Raw genomic sequence first — 23,499 nt, forward strand, 5'->3', positions numbered from 1 at the left:
GCAGCATATTTAAAACGAAAAAACACTTCATCGTCTCCTTCACTTTTGGAGCAGCCACATTGAATGAGCATCTTAGGTAACATTTTTTACAAATATAATAAATACATAAATAATAAAAAACGTATATGTATACATTTATACATTTTAAGAACGTTTTAAGAACAATCTATTAGTGACGTTCAATGTTGATTATTTATTTGTATAACAGTTTTATTGAAAGCAATAATTTGAGTTGTTCTCGTTCTTAAACAGTAGCCTATGTTGATAATGTATTATGTAAACAGTCTATTATGTTATAGGCAATAAAAGAACAACTGAAAGTATGGAAAAACACAGCAGGAGGTGCACAGGGGAAGAGATGTTATTTACCTGTCTGAGAATAGGATTCAAGCCAAACTTACCATAAAATAGGCAAGCATCCTACTGCATTTTACTGGCTTTAAAAGGGAAACTGTTAGACATAAAAACAACTTCAACAAGTATGATAAAGAAATAATGTCAGGATTAATAGAGGATAAACACAGTATTGGGAATTTACTTGGGAAGATGTCGACGAGAGTATAAAATGTTCTAGCTAATTTCTTAATAGCAAAATAAATCATATTATCCTGCACAACATGTTGCACATTTCTGCTCCACAATACCTCTTTTTAAATTATGCACAGCTCTACACTTTGAGTATAGTATATAGTATTTATTGTTTACCGTAATCAGATTTTGACATGATTACGTTTCGAGAAAATAATCGTCTTATTTTAATTGTTACAATAGTTTTACAATAGCTTTTAAAATTGTACTATTATTCGCTACGTATTCTTATTTCTGTGTCTTTGTAGGCAACATTTACATCAAAGCTAATTCCTGGTATGTGTAAGCCTAATAAAACCAATTATATTTTTAATTCTGAAAGAGAGACAGATCGTTTCATTGGTTATGATTTGGATTATTTATTTGCATTATTACAAATTGTTGCCAAAATATAAATAATTTTAGCCTGCAGGGAGCGCTACTTGTTTTGTGGACACGTTCTAAAACGTTAACACCGGAACCGGAAGTCACAGGCGGCTTGTTGTGTGCTCGTGTGTTAGCACCACCGCTGCTTTGTAACGTACGAGAGACGCACTTACTTGAATGAAACTTGGACATTTTGAAAACAATCACATGCAACAAAGCTGAAGCATACACTAATGTTTTCAGCCTCTATATAACAGGACAGAGTGGAGACGACTCTGTGGATGTGTTTAGTCTAGTTCAAGTTGTAGTAAAGTGCGCTAAAAGCTAAAAGAAGAAACTCGCACCATGGCGGATGTTACTGCCCGTAGCTTGCAGTACGAGTACAAAGCGGTAAGTAATGAGTTTTTCTAGAGTATAAACTAAACACACAGAAAGTTGTTTATCTCTGAAAGTATTTGATATGCTATCATCTGAACATCCTACCTAGCTTGCATATGTTTTTAATCCAGGCTTCTCCGTGTTTAGCTAACCATTATGCTAACTAGCAGTTAGCTTAGCCGCAGTGAGTGCACTGGTGTCCTGACTGATCACGTTGTCTTTGTTTTGAATTGTCAGAACTCTAACTTGGTGTTACAAGCTGATCGCTCTCTGATCGACCGCACACGGAGAGATGAGCCCACCGGAGAGGTGCTGTCCCTTGTGGGGAAACTGGAGGGGACCAAGATGGGTGACAAGTCTCAGAGGACCAAACCTCAGAAACTGGATGAGAGACGAGACAAGTCAGTCACATTTTATTGTTTTTTGTAAAATGTAAACAACAATTGTGCCCCTTATCATGAACATAGCTTGTAGACTTGCAAGGCTTATTCTACATGTCCACTGCTTCACTTCTTGTCCCTATGATAAGTCTCTCTGCTCAAGGTGTTTTGAATGTGAGTTATGCAACTTTACTTGACTGAAAAATGCATTGCTTATTTTTACCTCATTCCCATCGTTCTTGGTTGGTATGAAAATGAAAACATCCTATTTGTATTATTACTACTATTAGTACATTTAGAGGATAAACATGGAATATACATTATTGTTCTATACATGAGACCCAGGGAACACTATGCAGTTTCATTTTTAACTTGTTGAACTGCAAACTTTTGAAAAGAAAGTTTGAAAAATATGTACATGTCCTGTTTTAAAGGCTCTGCAAGGGGTTTCTAATTTTGTACAGAAATGAATTGATGACTGGAAAGGTATAAAAGCTAAACATGTCTGAGGAATCTAATTTTAGTTTATTTTCCAGTGTCGGCTGTGACTCTCCCTTTAACACTTTTTTCTTTTTATTGTTTTCTGCCTTTACAGGAGGCGAAAAAGAGATGAGGACAGACACGACATCAACAAAATGAAGGGCTTCACCCTTCTGTCTGAAGGGATTGATGAAATGGTGGGCATTGTGTACAAGCCTAAAACCAAAGAAACCAGAGAGACCTATGAAGTGTTGCTGAGCTTCATCCATGCTGCTTTGGGAGATCAGGTCAGAAAACAATAAATCGCCTGTTTTTGTTCAAATGTCAGCTTGTCTTTTTCATCAGTGCCTGAAACCTTTTTTGACCTGGTTGTTATATCTTGTTGCAGCCACGTGATATTCTGTGTGGAGCAGCTGATGAAGTATTAGCCGTGTTGAAGAATGATAAAATGAGGGATAAGGAAAGGCGACGTGAAGTAGAGCAGCTTCTTGGGCCTGCTGATGACACTCGCTACCACGTGCTGGTTAATCTGGGCAAGAAGATCTCTGACTACGGAGGGGACAAAGACTTACAGAACATGGGTATGCATGTAATGCACTGGAAATAACTGTAAAATGTATTTTAAAAGACTTGGCGATGTTGTCAGTAAGTTATGTCAGATTTCATGGAAATAGTCTTGTGATTGTATCTTTCCTTTTCAGATGACAACATTGACGAAACATACGGCGTGAATGTCCAGTTTGAATCTGATGAGGAGGTACTTGCTTTTTACGTATACTTTAAAATAACTCTAAAGTTATGTCTCATTTAAGGATAAAAGTTACGATATTAAAGTTGATTGTTTCATAGATGTTCTTTTAATTCTTTCTTTATTCAGGAAGGGGATGAAGATCCGTTTGGAGAGGTACGAGACGAGCACTCGGATGAAGACAGCGAAGGAGAGGAGGCAGGAGTGGGCAGCGCTCTTTCAGCAAATGTAAGTGAAACTTATTTTTACTGAATTAAACCGGCATTTTGCAACATTTTGCAGGGCTCGACATTAAGGACTGCCCGATGGCCCGGGGCCATCTAGTATTTAGCTCGGGCAATGAAGCCTCACCTGCTGGTTGCCCGATCGGGCAATCTATTATGCCAGTATCATGCAGCTCAAGGATCCAGTAATGAGTGACCCGACAGTAAAACTAAACATATCTATAACTAGTTACGGTAGTTTGAGAGGTCATTAAAATAGCTACGTGTGATATTCTAACCTGAAGTGTGTGTTTTTCTCAGCTCACCGCTGCATGTGATCATGCAGAGCTGCGTGTCGACTCGTCAGCAGCAGCTGATCTCTCTCTCCCGTCAGATTAGACGTCACTCACATTTATGTCCATTTCTATCAGATCTAGCTAATGATATGACCACCTGCTTATTAAAAGACACCTAAACAATAAGTGTCGCTATGCAACCGGGTGATGCCACAAAGTATAGCGCAGCATTAGGCCTATGCATTTGTTTACATGCCCACCGGAACCCCGAGGCATTACCAACAGATCAACGCACAATCAACCCATACAGGACATCTCTTTCTCCACATTAAGTGTTACACATTAGAATTGACTATTCTTGTCTGTCACATACTCTTCTTGTCTGTCACATAAGTGGCACAAAGCTAAACATGTCTGAGGAATCTAATTTTAGTTTATTTTCCAACTGAAGCGGTATGGCGCTAAAGGGAAATTATTTTGACCGGACATTTTGACAGAAGAGATTTAGATTTGCCGGCTAACGGGAACTCTGACGTCGCCATCTTGTGTCCTTCGCGGATGCGCTCGGCTCCTCTCGACTGCTGCTCGGGTCAGCTTCCGGATGAGGAGGCATTCGTTTGAACAACTTACAGTAGATAACATTACAAACATGTCTACCAGGGGCCATAATAGTGTAAATAATGTTTGTTTTGGCAGTTATAACTGAATGTAATGTTTTCTACTTTTTTACATCTGGGAAGGCATTTGCCTTCATCAGATGGAAAGTGTCTTGACCAACAACTTAAGTATTTCTTATAGCTATGCAGGGCATGCAAGAGAGCAAACACAAACAAGAACAAACAAACAAGTGAAATGAAGAATCAAATTCAAATTGTACAATATAATATTGTGGTGGTTCATCTTATAATTCAGTCTAGAGAGAATGCACCAGACAGCATCTACAGTAAGACCTGGAAAAATCTAAATGTTCTAGGGGGAGGCCCCCCAAACGCTTCGTGCGTCATTTCGTCCGCGCACATTTTTCAGGGCAATCAAAGGGCCATCTAAGCTAAAGCAAAATCCTTAATGTCATGCACTGTTTTGTACCTTCACAGTACAAAGATAATTAATGAACTACTCTTTATTTAGCTGGGGGCCACGGGCGATGTGATGACCGTGAAGAAGAAAGATCTGCACCCTCGAGACATCGATGCCTTCTGGCTCCAGCGTCAGCTCAGTCGCTTCTATGACGACGCCATCGTTTCTCAAAAGAAAGCTGATGAAGTCTTAGAAATCCTCAAGGTATGTTTGAAATGTTTTCTAATGTCTGTTTCTATTTAGCATATACACATGTATATACTTTGCAGACTAGCTCACCCATTGTGTCTCTGTATTCCAGACTGCCAGCGATGACAGAGAATGTGAGAACCAGCTGGTGTTGCTGCTGGGTTTCAACACATTCGATTTCATCAAAATCCTCCGCCAGCATCGACGCATGAGTAAGTCAGGGGTGTAAATGATGTGGTTTCATGCTTTAGGATCTTTTCCATAAAAACATTTTTTGAATAACTATTTCCCTTCTGACACACAGTTCAGTATTGTACCATGCTGGCAAGCGCTCAGAGTGAGGCAGAGAAGGAGAGGATCACTGGGAAGATGGAGTCTGATCTGGAACTGTCAAAGATTCTTTACCAGCTGCAAGAGACGGAGAAGGAAGATATTATCCGGGTAAGAGCTGTTGCTCTTTAAAGTCCGCAAGAAAATGGTATGAGAGTATCTTTTTAGTTTGGTCGATTATATCTTTTATTCATTGATTTTGTGTTCTTAGGAGGAGCGATCTCGCAGGGAGCGGTTGAGGAAGTCTCGTGTTGATGACATGGAAGCGATGGACATTGACCACGGAGAGGTAAATACTTTCAACTTCATATGATGCAAGCTACATATGATCTTTTAACATAATGCTAACCCACGACTACAGCATTGGGATAGTATTATGGCATCAGGAAAGCTGCAAGGGGTCAGAATACACTCAAGATGACCTTTTTCTTTTCGTCCTACAGTCGGTGGCTTCTCGACAGTTGCTGGACCTTGAGGACCTGGCCTTCACACAGGGCAGCCACTTCATGGCTAACAAGCGCTGCCAGCTGCCAGACGGCTCGTTCCGCAAACAGCGCAAAGGTTATGAAGAGGTTCACGTGCCTGCCCTCAAACCCAAGCCCTTCGCTGACGATGAGGTTTGTTGGTTAATTGAGTCATGGTGGAAAACGTGTCATTGCCACGTGACAATAAGCGGTGTTTAGATGTGTTCATGACTTTCATTCTGCATGTTATTGTGTCATCAGGTGCTGGTTCCCATTGAGAAGTTGCCCAAGTATGCACAGGCTGGATTTGAAGGTTTTAAAACCCTGAACCGTATCCAGAGCAAACTGTACAAGACCGCCTTGGAGACAGATGAGAATCTGCTCGTGTGTGCACCTACGGTAAGAAAACTTAGTTGAAGCCAAAAGCATTGTGATGATTTGTCCACAGGTAAGACTCCTCCTATAATTAGTATTATTTGTGCACACAGGGAGCTGGTAAGACCAATGTTGCTCTGATGGCAATGCTGAGAGAAATTGGAAAGCACATAAACCTGGATGGAACCATCAATGTGGACGACTTCAAAATCATCTACATTGCCCCCATGCGCTCTCTGGTACAGGAGATGGTGGGAAGTTTCAGCAAGGTGAGCCCCGCCTCCGTCCCCAAGAGATTTATATACTTGAAATTAGGGATGCACCGAATATTCGGCCACCGAAAATTATCAGCCGAAAATGGTTAAAAAGGCCCTTTTCGGCTTTCGGCCGAATGTCAGAGAACAGGGTTACGTTGATCATACTCCTCATATTTGTCCGGGTGTTTTGATTTCAAGTGATGGAGTAATCCCGAAGTGGTGAAAGTCTTTGCAATTACACCCCCTCGAGAAATGTCAGCTGAACACGTTTTACAAATCGCAATCCGCGCCTCTTTCTCTGATATTTTGAAATATCTCCAAGCGGCAGACATGTTGGCTGTGAGCCAGCCGCGAGCATGGTCGCGCGCCGTGCTTGTTGTCGCCGCGTTTTGATTACGTCATCACAACAACACGTTAGGTTACCAAACTTATAGGTGCATTGGCTGTTACAGTCTTTATTTACACTATTTAGTTGTAGGCCTATTGGCCTAGATGTTTATGCAGTTTTAAAGCACCTTGGCTTTGTTCTGAATGCACTTTGTTGTAGTTATCCTACAGAGAAAAGAAAATGCACTTGACTTGGAATTAATGTACTGTGTGCATTCAAAAGTCCTGAATAAATGTTTTATGGACCCATAATAGTGATTATTATTTAAGTTTTGCCATAATCATGTCTTTTTTCATAATCGGGTAGCTGAACAACATTGGTAAAAAATGTATACATTATATATATATATATATATATATATATATATATATATATATATATATATATATTTCTATTAATCATTTTCGGCATTCGGTTTTCGGCCAACTGTTTCCTATTTTCGGTATCGGTTTCGGCCAAGAATTTCCCATTCGGTGCACCCCTACTTGAAATCAAGTCCTTTCAGTCAGTGTGCTGTTTTGGTGTTTTACTCACTTTCCCTCTTTACACAGCGCTTGGCATCATACGGCATCACAGTCTCTGAGCTGACGGGGGACCACCAGCTCTGTAAAGAGGAGATCAACGCCACTCAAATCATCGTCTGCACCCCTGAGAAATGGGACATCATCACCCGTAAAGGCGGAGAGCGTACCTACACCCAGCTAGTGCGGCTCATCATCATTGTAAGTGCTGTGAATGTCTCGATAAAAGGTTCTGTCGTATTAAAAAAAACCTGGTTTAGTGCATTTTAATTGTGTGTGCAGATGATTTAACGTTACATTCTCATGTGCAGGATGAAATCCACCTTCTGCACGATGACCGCGGACCCGTGTTGGAAGCTCTGGTGGCAAGGACCATCCGAAACGTGGAGCTGACCCAGGAGGATGTGCGTCTGCTCGGCCTCAGCGCCACACTGCCCAACTACGAGGATGTGGCTACCTGCCTGCGGGTCGATCCTGCCAAGGGACTCTTCTACTTTGATAACAGGTATGCTATTCAGACTGTCAAAAAATGGTCACGTCATCAAGGCTAAACAAAATGTGTCTTTGGACAAGTAGAACTAACAACTCGCTTGTCCGATCAGGATACAACTATGTGTTTGATAGTGAAGATGGAAGGTGTGAGCCATCTTGCCTCCTCCTTGTATCTGTTGAGAGTAGAACATGCAGTCCCATCAAAATGGTGTTTGGTGAAAATGTGTTTATGTGCTCTAAACAAGTTAGCATCTTAATAATCGTGGAAGCTGAACATTAATTGGGTGGCGTTACAAGATGGGGAAACTCCCATATTCCTAACGACGACATCTGGTTTTTCTTCTCGTTTGCACTTGTTGAATACTCATCTCTGATAACCACATTCTTTTCCTGCGTAGTTTCCGCCCTGTTCCCCTGGAGCAGACTTATGTCGGCATCACAGAGAAAAAGGCCATCAAGCGTTTCCAGATCATGAATGAGATCGTCTATGAAAAGATAATGGAGCATGCTGGAAAGAACCAGGTGAGTTCTACGACTTTAAAAAACACAAGTAAAAATGACTGACTCCATCAGAATCAGAATCATGATACCTTTATTAGTCCCACGTAGTTACAGCAGGAAAAAGAGCCACAGACAGCTTAATGTTACATATGTTAAATATGTGACACGCATTTAAAAAAAAAAAAAAAAAAAAAAAGTACTAAGTTATGATATAATACAAAAATATATAATACAAATTAAAAAGTTACATAATTAAAAAAATACACATCCTGTAACAGTTCTTAGGATTTAGCAGCCAGTTATTAACGGCATCTATATATATTGCACATCTAGCACATATTGCACATAGGTGGTTGGTATTTAACAGCAGCAAGTTACACAATTTACAAAATACACACCTTGTAACAGTTCTAAGGATTTAGCAGCCAGGTATATATTATTTATATATATATATATATATATATATATATATATATATATATATATATATATATATATATATATATATATATATATATATATATATATATATATATATATATATATATATATATATGTGTATATATATATGTGTATATATATATATATATATATATATATATATATATATATATATATGTGTATATATATATGTGTATATATATATGTGTATATATATATGTGTATATATATATATGTATATATATGTGTATATATATATGTGTATATATATATATATATATATATATATATATATATATGTATATATATGTGTGTATATATATATATGTGTATATATATATATATATATGTATATATGTATATATATGTGTATATATATGTATATATGTATATATATGTGTATATATATATATATGTATATATATATATATGTATGTATGTATGTATGTATGTATGCATGCAGTTGCCCTACAACACTGGTTCAACAAGCACTGATCAACAAAGTGTTACCAGATTTGAGAGACTTTGACATTCTGTTGTCTCCACCAGGTGCTGGTATTTGTCCACTCCCGGAAGGAGACAGGAAAGACTGCGAGGGCCATCAGAGACATGTGTTTGGAGAAGGACACGCTGGGCCTTTTCCTCAGAGAGGGTTCGGCTTCTACTGAAGTGTTGAGAACAGAAGCTGAGCAGTGCAAGGTAGGAATGCAAAGTCCAATGGATAGGTACATTCAAAGTGACTCTAATACTTTGTGATTCCCCTGTTAGACTTACACCTGAACTTCCTCCTCCAGAACCTGGAACTGAAGGATTTGCTGCCTTACGGCTTCGCCATCCATCACGCTGGTATGTCCCGAGTGGACCGTACGCTGGTGGAGGATCTGTTTGCTGACAGACACATCCAGGTTCTGGTGTCCACGGCTACTCTGGCTTGGGGTGTCAACCTGCCGGCTCACACCGTCATCATCAAAGGGACTCAGGTGTACAGCCCGGAGAAAGGAAGGTGGACTGAGCTCGGAGCCCTGGACATTTTGCAGGTAAGTCTGCTGGCTGGATGCTCAAGTGCAGGAAAGAGTGCTTCGGACGTCTCACTAATGGTAATAACCTGGTTTGTTCGGTCTTATTCAGATGCTTGGTCGAGCTGGACGTCCTCAGTACGACACAAAGGGAGAGGGAATCCTGATCACATCCCACGGAGAGCTGCAGTACTACCTGTCGCTGCTCAACCAGCAGCTGCCCATAGAGAGCCAGATGGTGTGCAAGCTGCCTGACATGCTCAATGCTGAGATAGTGCTGGGCAACGTGCAGACTGTGAAGGTCAGTAGCATGCACAGACGCGTAACCAGATGCTTATCAAACATTCCATTTATTTTACATTTGCTGTCATTTCTCATGTGTTTGTTCTATCAGGATGCTGTGAACTGGCTGGGCTACACCTACCTGTATGTGCGTATGCTCCGCAACCCCACCCTGTACGGTGTGTCCCACGATGACCGGAGTGCAGACCCCCTGCTGGAGAGGCGCAGGATTGACCTGGTGCACACAGCAGCCAACGTCCTGGACAAGAACAACCTTGTGAAATATGATAAGAGGACAGGAAGCTTCCAGGTATGCTCCTCCATCAGTGATACTCTTTTCTATATTTGTTTATGATTGCTCTTAAGTTACTAAATAGTTTGACTTCATGATTTTAACGGTTGAGCTTTCTGCCTCTTTTCCTGAAGGTTACAGACCTGGGACGCATTGCCAGTCACTTCTACATCACTCATGACTCCATTCAAACCTACAACCAGCTGCTGAAGCCCACCCTCAGTGAGATTGAGCTGTTCAGAGTCTTCTCACTGTCCTCAGAGTTCAGGAACATCAACGTCAGAGAGGTATGGTGGTTCAGCTCCACTCTAGGGCTGCTCAATTACTCGTATTTTAATCGCAATTACGATTATGGCTTGCAATGATTACGAAAACAACGTAATCAAAATAAAACGATTATTTTTTTATTATTAATTTTTTTTCTAATTTTTCTTTTATTTCAGTTGAATTATACTTAAAGTTCAGGGTAATCAACTGTTAAAAACCTACTGTTCACATTTTTTTCTCCAATAAATTGATGTTTTCAAAGTAAATGGATAATCGTTTTTAATAATCGTGATATCAATTATTGACCCAAATAATCGAGATTATGATTTTTGCCATAATCGAGCAGCCCTACTAAACTCCCAACATCACTTTGATCGTTTAACAGGCTGAATTTATTTAGATTTGACTCACGTGTTGCTGTGTCTTTTAGGAGGAGAAGTTGGAACTACAGAAGCTGCTGGAAAGAGTTCCCATTCCTGTGAAGGAGAGCATCGAGGAGCCCAGTGCTAAGGTAGCTTCCATAACCTGTGATCAGTTTATAAGAATGTCACTGAATTACCATCAATTAGAGTAGTAAAATGCTTTTATGGTGTACAAACTAAGTGTCACTTGATTTTCTTTTCTGTCCAATATAAGCAAAAGTTATTGAATTCCAATAAAAAGTTCCTCTTGTATTTTTGTTTCTGATCCTCTCAGATCAATGTGCTGCTCCAGGCGTACATCTCTCAGCTCAAACTGGAAGGCTTTGCTCTCATGGCCGACATGGTGTATGTTACACAGGTACGAATGAACCTTGTGTTTTTGTTCAACTTTAGTTTTATATTCTTCTCAAAAAAGCAGTTTTTACACAATGTTTTCTTCGGTTGTACACATACATGTCGGGTCCGTCAACAATGTATATTTCCCCCGATAAAATGGAAAGTTATTGTTTCTTGTTTCTAAAAACTGAAGTTGTGAGATGAATTTCTATTTTCTGTATGTCTGTCTCCCAGAGTGCTGGAAGGTTGATGCGCGCCATTTTTGAGATCGTTCTCAACAGGGGCTGGGCTCAACTGACCGACAAGACCATGAATCTCTGCAAGATGATCGACAAGAGAATGTAAGTCTTCCACAATAGCTCTAGCTGTGTTTAGTCTGCAGAGGCAGGTCGCTGATGTTCTGTGTCCCTGCTCTCCACAGGTGGCAGTCCATGTCCCCGCTGCGACAGTTCAAGAAGCTGCCAGAGGAAGTGATCAAGAAGATCGAGAAGAAGAACTTCCCCTTTGAGCGTCTCTATGACCTCAACCACAATGAGATTGGTGAGTTGTCTTCCCTCTCACCACATGGGCCCTGGAAGTCCTCCTCAGCCCGGAGAGTCATTAGAACCATTCATTTCATGTTTCAGGGGAGCTGATCCGAATGCCCAAAATGGGGAAGACCATCCACAAGTACGTCCACCAGTTCCCCAAACTGGATCTGGCTGTCCACCTGCAGCCCATCACCCGCTCCACGCTGAAGGTGGAGCTCACCATCACGCCCGACTTCCAGTGGGATGATAAGGTAAATATAGCCATAATGTGCTGAACCCTCAGTTTTTAGCATCCTGCCACACGTTCACAGGGTTAGCATGAAGTGATTGAATTGCTCAGAATTTGAAATGACTGCTTCCTTTGGTTGATTTGAATTCGGGGGCATTACTGTCACCACTTAGCTGCATGCTCTTACTTTTTCTTTCCTTCCTTGACTTGATGAGCTTGTTACTAATCCTAACTATGCAAAGGGATGTGTGTAAATGTATTGCACTTTGTTAAAATGTTAAGACAAATCCTGAAGACAGTGGGCTGGGTAAGGGAGACAGGGGTCTGCTAACTTAGTACTCCCCACCAGGTTAATGTAGCCAACTATTACACACAACAAAAAGTTATTGTTTTGTATCTGTCAACAGCTAACCTTGTATCCTACAGACACAACGGCGTGATCCTTAGTAAACACTTGATAGTCCATGGCTTGTGTCTGGTAATATCTGTATTGACCCTGTTGTTGCTCGTAGATTCATGCGACCTCTGAGGCTTTCTGGATCCTGGTGGAGGATGTGGACAGTGAGGTCATCCTCCACCACGAGTACTTCCTGCTCAAAGCCAAGTACGCCCAGGACGAACACCTCGTGACTTTCTTTGTCCCGGTGTTCGAGCCTCTGCCACCGCAGTACTTCATCCGCGTGGTCTCAGACCGATGGCTCTGTAAGGAACTCCTTGAAACATTTGTCACAGCATTCACACATTTAGAAAACGCATCTCAAACAAGCGCCTCATTTCTTTTCTGTTTCCATTCAGCTTGCGAGACTCAGCTCCCAGTGTCGTTCCGTCACTTGATCCTCCCCGAGAAGTACCCCCCACCCACTGAGCTGCTGGACCTGCAGCCGCTGCCCGTCACGGCTCTCAGGAACTCCGCCTTCGAGGCGCTCTACCAGAACAAGTTCCCCTTCTTCAACCCCATCCAGACACAAGGTACAGAACAAGAACAACAGATAGCCACATTTTCCATCATCATGTTATCAAACGATGGCTTTCTTTGTTTCCATTATGTTCTTGTCTAAGTTGTGTTGTTTCCGTCCCTCCAGTGTTCAACGCTGTCTACAACAGTGACGATAACGTGTTTGTGGGAGCTCCGACGGGCAGCGGGAAGACAATCTGTGCTGAGTTTGCTATTCTGAGGATGCTGCTGCACAACGCTGAAGGTCGCTGTGTCTACATCACACCGATGGAAGCGCTGGCCGAACAGGTACGAAGTTATTTAGAAGTTGGAAGTGTGCTTATATCAAAACTAACATTACTGTACCCTCTCGGATCAGATCTTGTGAATTTGATTTATTTTTAAGGGTTAACACTTGAGGGAATTCTTTCAAATTTGGCACAAATGTCCTTTGAATTGAGAATGAAATCATAAAGATAAAAGGGGTTAAAGGACACGGTCACTCCTCTCAATGACTTATTATGCTAATCGTGGCAATTTCAACAAATGTCCAATAGGATAAAACAATGAAGTTATGACCTTTTGGACAAACATGGATATAAACTGCAACCTGGCTGATTAGCAGAGGCATAGAACGGCCAGGCTGTAAATCTAGTTTCCATCAAACAAAACATTTCTTTCTGTCACTCAGGTGTTTATCGACTGGCACCAGAAGTTCCAGGACATCCTGAACAAAAAGGTGGTGCTGCTGACGGGAGAAACCAGCACAGATCTGAAGCTCCTGGGAAAGGGGGACATTATTGTCAGCACCCCCGACAAATGGGACATCCTGTCTCGTCGCTGGAAGCAGAGGAAGAACGTCCAGAACGTCAGCCTCTTCATCGTGGATGAGACTCACCTCATTGGAGGAGAAAATGGGGTAAGAAAGCAATGCTTCCTTTATTGTTCTGAGTGTCAGTTATTTCCTGTCACACACCTTAGTATGCGGTGTAAAAGTCATTTGTCGCCGTCAGCACGTTAACACCCTTTGTTTCTTCTCATTAGCCTGTGTTGGAGGTCATCTGCTCCAGGATGAGGTACATCTCCTCTCAGATTGAGCGGCCAATCAGAATCGTGGCCCTCAGCTCGTCGTTGTCCAACGCCAAAGACGTGGCTCACTGGCTGGGCTGCAATACCACGGCAACCTTCAACTTCCACCCCAACGTCAGACCGGTTCCTCTGGAGCTGCACATCCAGGTGTGTAACCCTGAGCCAGGCCACAAAACTAGGGATAGAACTCAGACACATGAAATTCTGTTTGCTTCTTGATTTCCGATCCTTGAAAACATTTGTATTTAAATGTATTTTTTGTCAAGATTTGAAAAGACTTAGATTTGGTACCAACAGAGGACATCTTGTTCTGTTTTTCCTTTTTATTATGTCACCGTTCTGTATAACGCTCTCAACAAACAACATTTAGGTTGTTCAGCATGGTTCATAGTCTGTTTCATTGTGATGAAGAAGTGAAGTTATCAGTGTACCGTGTGCACCATAAATAACGATATACTTCTAACTAATGCAACCGAAAGTGCTTGAATTTCAGTTCATCAAAGCTCGTGATTTGCTGTTAACGTTTCTAATGTCGTTCAGGGCTTCAACGTGAGTCACACTCAGACTCGCCTGCTGTCCATGGCTAAGCCGGTGTACCACGCCATCATGAAGCACTCCCCCTCCAAACCGGCCGTGGTGTTCGTCCCGTCCCGCAGACAGACTCGCCTCACAGCCATCGACATCCTCACCTTCTGCGCCGCGGACGTGGTTCCTCAGAGGTCAGTCACAACAATGAAATCCTGCCTGACGGGGCTGATGCTGCTGCTGTTACACCAATGATAAACGTGTTGTCTCTCTGTAGGTTCCTGCATTGCACCGAGAAAGACCTCGCTCCGTTCTTGGCGAAGATAAACGACGCTACTCTGAAAGAGACCCTTGCCAACGGCGTGGGCTACCTGCACGAGGGCCTGTCTGCCACCGAGCGCAGGATAGTGGAGCAGCTCTTTAACTCCGGTATGTCTCGCTCCTGCTCTGCATTTACTGCTCTGTCTATTCAGGTTTAGGAATAAGTAACCATGTTTGATCATTTTGGTTCCTCCTCTTTTCTACAGGCGCTGTTCAGGTGGTGGTGTCCTCTCGTTCCCTCTGCTGGGGCATCAACATCTCCGCACACCTCGTCATCGTCATGGACACCCAGTACTACAACGGCAAAATCCACGCGTAAGGCTCCAACTAGTTAATGCTGTTGTGAATTAGTGTACTGTGAGTAGTATGTACTGTGTCGGTGACCTTCTCCTCCTGTTTCGCTCAGATATGTGGACTATCCCATCTACGACGTCCTCCAGATGGTGGGCAAGGCCAACAGACCGATGCTGGATGATGAGGGCCGCTGTGTGATCATGTGTCAGGGCTCCAAGAAGGTAGAGATGCTTCTGTTCTGTTTCTAAAGCAATGACTTGGACAGCAGGACCCTAACCGCTTCCTTTCCCTTTCTTGACAGGACTTCTTCAAGAAGTTCCTGTACGAGCCGCTGCCGGTGGAGTCTCACTTGGACCACTGCCTCCATGACCACTTCAATGCTGAGATCGTCACCAAGACTGTGGAGAACAAGCAGGACGCCGTGGACTACCTGACCTGGACGTTCCTCTACCGCCGCATGACCCAGAACCCCAACTACTACAACCTGCAAGGTAGCTCTCATCCTGTCTAAGCCATGGCTTCTTTAAACAATCATCCAATTCATTACCGGAATCTCTAAAATAGCCATAAACTGTAAAATACTAAAGTATTTCCTGATGTTTGTTATTTCTGACACAAAACTCATCCTATTGCCATCAATGTTAACAGTCAATATGTATTTTCAGTGTTCCATGATTTATAGCATTACAACTGATATACAAGTTGTTTCTACTTCAAGCCATGATTGATGATTTCTTAGAGGGGCAGGACTTGTATATTAAAGAGGTGACTAAAAGGTGGCCGGAGCAGGAAACACCCTGAAACAACTTGGGGTTCAGAGGGTTAAATATTGTTTTACCCTAACTGGTTCAGATGATGGGAACGATATGTAACTTAAGAGTTTTGTGTTTCCCTCGTCAGGCATGTCCCATCGTCACTTGTCGGACCACCTCTCTGAGCTGGTGGAGCACACGCTGCACGACCTGGAGCAATCCAAGTGCATCAGCATCGAGGACGAGATGGACGTCGCTCCGCTCAATCTGGGCATGATCGCTGCGTACTACTACATCAACTACACCACCATCGGTTTGTTCCGATACAACCGTCCTATCATAGTTCATCTGATCATAATGCTGATCCTTTCATTGATTCTCCTGTAACTGACTTGTTGTTCTGTTGGGTTTGCAGAGTTGTTCAGCATGTCTCTGAACGCCAAGACAAAGATCCGTGGATTAATCGAGATCATCTCCAACGCTGCGGAGTACAACAACATTCCCATCAGACATCACGAGGATTCACTCCTCCGACAGGTAAGACAAACGGAGCCCAGATGTAGATTACCACTGTTTCACAAACACATGAACACTGACTGTGATGTAACAACGTGTCTTTGTGTTTCAGTTGGCACAGAAAGTTCCTCACAAACTGAACAACCCCAAGTTCAACGACCCCCATGTGAAGACCAACCTGCTGCTGCAGTCTCATCTCTCCAGGATGCAGCTGAGCGCCGAGCTGCAGTCGGACACGGAGGAGATCCTGAGCAAGGTACAGGCTCATGCTTAGTTCAACTTTTCAATAACCAATTCCATTTATATACATTCCGACCTGCTTATTTGATTTTTAGCAATTCCCATTTTTCTTTCTTTCAAAAAAACTACCATCGACCGCTTTTTATAGCTTTTCTCTCCTAGAGAATTGATATTTACAGAATATTGGGTTTTTATTTTAATATTTATATATTTTTCTCACTTAAACAAATACAGGTAGCCCAGGTTAATGAATACATAAAAACCAACAAGTAAAGTCCTGTATAATATTCCTTTCTCTTCGGTTCTTTGTTTTTCTTCAAAGAAAGCAGATGCAACATAGTTATATAACATGGTTGTTCCAAATGTTTATCTGACATTGTTTCATCGCAATGTGGGTGGGACGACACTCTTTCCACGTTACCTGAAAAAGAGAAAGACTCTTGATTCCTGTCTAACGTGCGCGTTGTGTTTCAGGCGGTGCGTCTGATCCAGGCCTGCGTGGACGTGCTCTCCAGTAACGGCTGGCTCAGTCCTGCGCTAGCGGCCATGGAGCTGGCCCAGATGGTGACCCAGGCCATGTGGTCCAAGGACTCGTACCTCAAACAGCTGCCCTTCTTCACCTCAGAGCACATCAAGCGCTGCCAAGACAAGGTACACAAGTTACAACTAAAATCAAATGACAGCTCTTGCTTCAAAACTATTTCACATGGATCATATTGAAACTGACCACTGTATCCCTGCTCCTCTCCTCAGGGTGTGGAGAGTATCTTTGACATCATGGAGATGGAGGATGAGGAGAGAACGGCTCTGCTGCAGCTCACAGACGCTCAGATGGCCGACGTGGCTCGCTTCTCTAACCGCTACCCCAACATCGAGCTGTCGTACGAGGTGGCCGAGAAGGATAACATCAAGAGGTTTGTGTGGATCCTGACATTTACAACTGATCATGTGACAAAAAGAAAAAAATACAGACTACAGCTAGACAAGGATTATGATGTCTATTTTTCATTCATTTGATATATATTTCCATGTTCCTTCACAGTGGCAGTCCAGTGCTGGTCCAGGTTCAGCTGGAGAGAGAGGAGGAGGTCACCGGACCCGTCATCGCACCTCTCTTCCCACAGGTAAATGCCTTTTTGATTTTGAAGTTTATAGCTCCTGGAGTCTCTATGTACAATCATTGTATTATCGTAAGCCTCTGTGAGAGATGAATCTTGAGGCATCATGTTTTTGGGTTGTCTGTCCGTATACTCCTTTCTCTTTAACTTGATATTTCAGGAAGTCTTTAAGGTTTTTTTCTTTATAGATTTGGGATAAATTGACTCGAGATATGATTTCATGGGTCTGATAGATTCACTGTGACTTTACAAAAAAGTACAAGAATACAGATGTCTAATAGGATAACATTTGAAAGTGGAGACGTTTTGAATGACCAAGTATTTAAACTGCTGCTTGACCAGATGGGGGAGGCTGTTTTTATTATTATTTGAATGAATCTTCTTTTTCGTTGCTGCAGAAACGTGAGGAGGGCTGGTGGGTGGTGATCGGAGACCCCAAGTCCAACAGCCTTATCTCTATCAAGAGGCTGACTCTGCAGCAGAAAGCAAAGGTCAGTGAGAGCCACACATATTCTACAGCCATAACATGTTCTTTAAACAAACAAGAGGCCTCATTTTGTTTTTCTGTCATGCTTCTGCAGGTGAAGCTGGACTTTGTTGCCCCGGCGATGGGCGTTCACAACTACACCCTGTACTTCATGAGCGACGCCTACATGGGCTGTGACCAGGAGTACAAGTTCAGCGCGGACGTGAAGGAGGCTGACAGCGAAGGAGACAGTGACTCAGACTAATCTGTAACTGAGCGTTGCTTCTGCATCGTTTTTGTTTGATATCGAGAGGGATCAGGAGGTGTTTTTTTTTTACTGTAGATATTCTGCCTGATCTATGGCTCTTCACTTTGTCTGTATGTTTCTATCCCTGTGTGAAAATAAGTCATTTTATTCAGTCGTCTCATTTTAAATCACCTGAATGATGAACACCGGTCTAGAATCAAAGTGTACAGGATCTGTATTGCAGGTACAAATTGCTCACTGAAGCCCAAAGCTGGGTTTAGTAGTGAGTGTATTAAACTTTGATCTGATGTCAGTTTAATGTTTGACTGAAACTGTTAAAGATCGGTAAAATAACCAACAATTATAAAGATGATGGTATGCTCTTATTCTAAATTGGGTCTATCAATGCAAAGGAAAAACTGTCCAGTTATATTTTTGGTCTTGTTTGTTACGAAATGTAATTCTTAGACTGGTCTAAATGTTTTTAGTATGATGTGATGTCTGGAATATTTTTTGCAATAAAGAGAAGCCAAACAATTGTTTTTAATTATTTATTTATATAAACATGAAATATCAATAATTAAGCTTTTAAAGAAATATGTAGACTCACAAAGCAGATCTGCAGAAGCATTATTATCAAATAAGAAGCAGACATGACGTGTTCAAGCAACTGTAATACTGCCAAATGAGCTGTAAAGTGGAATGCACAACATGGCGGGGACCACATTTCCCAGTGTAGCTAGCAACAACATGTGTTCAGTGTGAGCTTTATGTGAGTCAGTCTTCTGGCTGAAACCTCCAGATGGTGATGTCTCCGTCGTCGCTGCAGGAGGCGAGGAGTCCCGCCTCCTTGGGGTTCCAGGACACACAGTTGACGTCCTGGTTGTGAGCTCTGGTCACCTGAGCAGCGAGAGAAAACACCGGCTGCTCTGGGTCAGCCGTCTCGTCCTCCATGAACACTCTCACTGCATCGTCCCCGCAGGCAGTGGCCAGCGCACCTGTCAGCCGACACCTGAGTACAGAGAAAGGTTATTCTAATGAGCGGACTAATTCCAGTACTTTTTTTTTAAACTCTAAACAACCGCTAGGATTAATGTTTGTTATTTGGAGAAAGGAAAAGTTAATGTGGAGGAGCCAGCTAATAAAAAGTAGCAACAGATAACCCACAAGTACCCACATTCCTGTAAATATCAATATGCTTTTTAAATATCGTTTTATTTAATGGAAGTTTTACATAACTTATTCTCACATATATGCCCATTGATTATGACATTTATTACCTGTGTCAATTCACCATCTGCAACAATATGAGTCAGACTGAGTGTGTTTTACACATTTTCTTTTTGTAGGCGCCAGGAGAAGATAACATCTTATTTTGCCTGACTCGCTTAATATAAAGAAAAAGCGAAAAATACTGTGTCGTTAACAATTATTTAGCGAATACTAACAGTAAAATAAGAAAGGAAAAATGTAGTGCCATGCCCCATTGAACAACTGATAAAATTGGATTACCTGCCTCTTTATGTATTTCCTTGAACTGAGAAAGTTCTGTAACTCAACTAAACCTTTAAAGGTAGGGTAGGTAAGAATGGAGAAACCAGCTTGAGTAAGCTAGAATTTGAAAATACACAACCGAAAAACAAATCTGCCACTTCCTTACAGAGCCCCTCCTCAAACCCGCACATGACCAATGAGGGCACGAGAGGCAGGTAGGCCATCCAATTATCTGCCGCGGGTCGGGGCAGATAATTGGACTAGCTTTTTACAGCGCTACGGCTTCCACAGGTGAAATATTTGTTGTCAAAGCATTTAATTTATTCATTGCTATCGGGATGTTAAGAGCATTCCATGGAATATAACAAAGTGTTTCTGAAGTGAATTACCTACCCTACCTTTAAGTTTCTAGACCCTCAAATGCCACATCTTTCTTGAGGTTATCAAGATTATATCTGTGGTGAAATAAATATATAGTTTTCCACGACATGGCAGAGAAAGAGAGGCATTGTTAGATCAATTTGATTAAATGAGTTGTACAATAAATAAAATAGAGACAGGTCTTACCAGGAGATATCGTACACCGTTCGTCCGTGGAACCCAGACAGAGTGCAAACACACTTCCACGACAAGTCTCCTGTTCAACATGCAGAGCAGGGGGAAAATATGTTACATAAAAAACTAGCAAATGTTAACGTATCAAAAGACATGTCATTTACTTTGACAAAGAAGTGCAAAAGATGATAAATCAAATTATTGATCACAAATAACACAGTTGACAAAACCTATCTAGTGACGCTGCTTTTAACTGCAGATAAAAAGACCTCTGTTCATGTGGAAACTCACAACACACATGTTTAACTTTGGCCCATGTGATATTTGATTGGGTTGTCAAAAAGAGCTAAAAGATGCCATGTGCATGAATAATTAAATCGTATGGCAAATTATGGGATTTTATGTTAGCTTCTTTACTCACAAAACTCATCAATATTCAACATAAAATGATATCTAATTCAACGGTTGACCGACTAGTTTAAATTGTTAATGGGATTTTAAACAAGCATAATGCTAACTATCACTATCAACCCACCCAGTTCACTTTGGTTTGGAGACTCTTTCCAAATCTTGACGGTGCGGTCGTCGCTGCAGGAGGCGAGCCGCTGTCCAGACGGATCGAACGCCAAACTCCAGACTGTGGAGGTGTGTCCCTGCAGCGTGGCCTTACACTCCCAGTCATCGTCCTCCTCCTTGTAAATACAAATGTTGTTGTCGTAGCTAGCGGAAGCCAGGAGCTGTACGAACACATGGCAAATCATTTGATAATGGAGCAACACATTAAGAGAGTAAAACAAAATAAATATATTTTTGTATCATCATTACACTTCGATAATGCACTCTGAGACTTTTTTGAGTTAGTTGCTTGAGTAGGAAATCACACTTTAAAAATCAATTGTTTTTGTATTGGGGCCTTATGTTTTAAGTTCAATGTTCAATTAAATAATATGAGAAATAAACTCCTTAAATATGTTTTAATTCAGTAAACATTATATATTGTTGTTTCATGTTTTTTCTTTTATCATGCAGCTGCAGTGCATACAGCAGAGGGTGACCTACCTCCTGGTTTGGATGCCACACGATATGCTTGACATCTTGTGTGTGAGAGTTCACAACGGTTACACACTCATACTCATCTTCTTCATCCACTGTGAAACACAAAGCTCAATAGATCATACACACATAGACAGGCATGGATCCGGAGGTTTGTTGATTTCGTGCTATGAATTAGATGAAATAATACACCTGAAGTATGAACACAAACCTTCCCACACCCAGACGCTCTTGTCTCGGCTACATGTTGCCAGCAGGTTCCCTGAAGGGGCCCACGCCACACACTTCACCTCGTTTTCATGTCCTTCCAACACTGTCAAACTCTAGAAGAATGTATAAAACTCTGAGTTAAGTCAACAAAATGTAAAGCACAATCAAAGTGAAAACTAAAGATCTCATCTAACCTCAAAGTCATCGTTCTTCTTTTTCCAGATGCATGTGGTTGCATCAAAGCTGGCAGAGGCCAGATACTTCCCACAGGGAGACCAGGCCACCTTCCTCACCGTGCGCTGGTGTCCGTCCTGAAGCACAGTCTTACAAACCCAAGAGTCTCCTACACAGAGAGAAGGTCAGGAAGGGGGTCAGCCATCAAAAATAAACCCATACCTTTTATAATTAAAACTATTCACACCAGGGCCACACATACAAACTAAAAGAAGAATAAGAGAAGATAAATAAATACAAAATACAAAAGGTGATACAAATTCAAATATAATATGTATCCAAAACACAGGCTTATATTTCCTCCTATTCATATCAGTTATAAGTAGATCATATAAACTACTTTATAAAATTGGTTTCTGTAGGGATACAAGTAAACCGTATATCCTGTCAAACTGTACCTTATTTTATTTATTGTAATGTCATTATTTGTGTATTCAGTATGAAAGCATCGTAATTTGGCCCCTTCTTAGTGTTTATTAGTCAGATAGCATACAGATTTTTATTTTTTGTAGTTATTGAGATGTTTATATTTAATGTTTATTTTCTACTCTTTTTCATTTTCACATGATGTGTAATGCCTTGTTTTATCATGCTGCTGAGACGAAACAATGTCCCAATTTGTGATTAATAAAGTATATCTTATCTTAAATGTAATGAAAAAATAATTCAAGCTTATACGAGATCTCACCCTCCAGTCCCCAGATCCGGATGGCCTTGTCCCCCCCGCAGGAGGCCAGCAGGGTCCCAGTCGGGTTCCAGCTGACGAACCAGCAGCGGGAGTCCGGGTGGGCGACCAGCTTCTGGACCGGAGTCAGAGACGGCTTCATGACCGGGCTGAGGGACGCTTTCTGGGTACTTTAAATATCAGACCCGCTGTTCACTGACAGCAGCGGACAGATACACAGACGACACCACGCACTGTAACAGCCCACACAAACTAGCGATGTGACTGCCCTAAATAACACATATAAACCTGAAGAGGATTTTCTTTAAAATACTGTATTTGCAGAAAAGAATAAAGTTCAACAGTTCACAAAAACAACGATGTCGGAAATGCCGCCATCTTTGCTCATCCGGTGCTTTACGCGATGCATTGTGGGGCTTTTCTTTTTTTTTGCAGTAGACTTATTTCTTATAGATTAGTCACACAAGTTCAACCAAGGTGATAGGTAGACGTACTCAGATATTGTACTTGAATAAAGGTAGAAGTACCGTAGTGTAGAAATACTCTGTTACAAGTAAAAGTCCTGCATTCAAAATGTTATCCAAGTAAAGGTACAAAAGTATAAGCGTCAACAAATGCTTAAAGTACCAAAAGTTAGAAAGTACTCAGTATGCAGATATGCCGATTCCAGAATAATATATATTGTATGTTTTTATTATAATTATTGATGCACTAATATGTTATCAAAGATGGTTTATATGCATCTAGTTTTCTAAAATAGTTTTTATTTTATTTATTTAGTGTTTTTACAAACTGATGTAGACCTTTTACTTACTTCAATGTTTTCTTAAATTCTCCAAAATAAAATAAAAATCATACACGTGACACACAAAACATAAAATCAGGCAATTAAAGAAAATGTTGATTTTTATTAAATAT

General features: G+C 41.4%; 2 protein-coding genes across 2 annotated transcripts; one reads left to right on the top strand and one right to left on the bottom strand.

Moving 5' to 3' along the window:
• The first annotated feature begins 1,057 nt into the window (after window positions 1-1,057).
• On the top strand, window positions 1,058-18,887 carry snrnp200 (small nuclear ribonucleoprotein 200 (U5)). The gene is made up of 44 exons (XM_079686770.1): window positions 1,058-1,344; window positions 1,570-1,733; window positions 2,308-2,479; window positions 2,581-2,773; window positions 2,894-2,949; window positions 3,070-3,168; window positions 4,568-4,720; window positions 4,818-4,917; window positions 5,010-5,146; window positions 5,247-5,324; window positions 5,479-5,652; window positions 5,761-5,898; window positions 5,988-6,143; window positions 7,071-7,241; window positions 7,352-7,545; window positions 7,931-8,054; window positions 9,024-9,173; window positions 9,269-9,511; window positions 9,603-9,791; window positions 9,885-10,082; window positions 10,199-10,351; window positions 10,762-10,842; window positions 11,028-11,111; window positions 11,324-11,430; window positions 11,511-11,629; window positions 11,716-11,870; window positions 12,361-12,550; window positions 12,644-12,817; window positions 12,931-13,091; window positions 13,474-13,701; window positions 13,827-14,018; window positions 14,412-14,590; window positions 14,674-14,825; window positions 14,924-15,032; window positions 15,124-15,232; window positions 15,313-15,502; window positions 15,912-16,076; window positions 16,179-16,300; window positions 16,392-16,535; window positions 16,994-17,170; window positions 17,273-17,433; window positions 17,562-17,643; window positions 18,036-18,128; window positions 18,219-18,887. The coding sequence occupies exons 1-44, from the start codon at window positions 1,300-1,302 to the stop codon at window positions 18,366-18,368; spliced, it is 6,411 nt and encodes a 2,136-aa protein (XP_079542896.1). The 5' UTR covers window positions 1,058-1,299; the 3' UTR covers window positions 18,369-18,887.
• Window positions 18,888-23,007, bottom strand: ciao1 (cytosolic iron-sulfur assembly component 1). Its single transcript, XM_079686771.1, has 7 exons — window positions 22,585-23,007; window positions 21,857-22,005; window positions 21,664-21,775; window positions 21,459-21,547; window positions 20,935-21,136; window positions 20,412-20,481; window positions 18,888-19,362 (listed from the first exon to the last, which is right to left on the bottom strand). Exons 1-7 carry the CDS (start codon window positions 22,721-22,723, stop codon window positions 19,128-19,130), a joined length of 996 nt encoding a protein of 331 aa, XP_079542897.1. The 5' UTR covers window positions 22,724-23,007; the 3' UTR covers window positions 18,888-19,127.
• Between the last annotated feature and the right edge of the window lie 492 nt (window positions 23,008-23,499).

The sequence above is a fragment of the Notothenia rossii genome, assembly GCF_949606895.1.
Source record: "Notothenia rossii genome assembly, chromosome: 6".
NCBI classification, from domain to species: domain Eukaryota; kingdom Metazoa; phylum Chordata; class Actinopteri; order Perciformes; family Nototheniidae; genus Notothenia; species Notothenia rossii.

Coding starts and splice junctions, on each gene's coding strand:
- snrnp200 (XM_079686770.1), top strand. CDS start 1,300: ATGGCGGATGTTACTGCCCGTAGCTTGCAGTACGAGTACAAAGCG. Junction 1,734..2,307: donor CTGGATGAGAGACGAGACAA/GTCAGTCACATT, acceptor CTGCCTTTACAG/GAGGCGAAAAAGAGATGAGG. Junction 15,033..15,123: donor TACAACGGCAAAATCCACGC/GTAAGGCTCCAA, acceptor TGTTTCGCTCAG/ATATGTGGACTATCCCATCT.
- ciao1 (XM_079686771.1), bottom strand. CDS start 22,723: ATGAAGCCGTCTCTGACTCCGGTCCAGAAGCTGGTCGCCCACCCGGAC. Junction 22,006..22,584: donor CCGGATCTGGGGACTGGAGG/GTGAGATCTCGT, acceptor CTCTCTGTGTAG/GAGACTCTTGGGTTTGTAAG. Junction 19,363..20,411: donor ACGGTGTACGATATCTCCTG/GTAAGACCTGTC, acceptor CTCTGTACTCAG/GTGTCGGCTGACAGGTGCGC.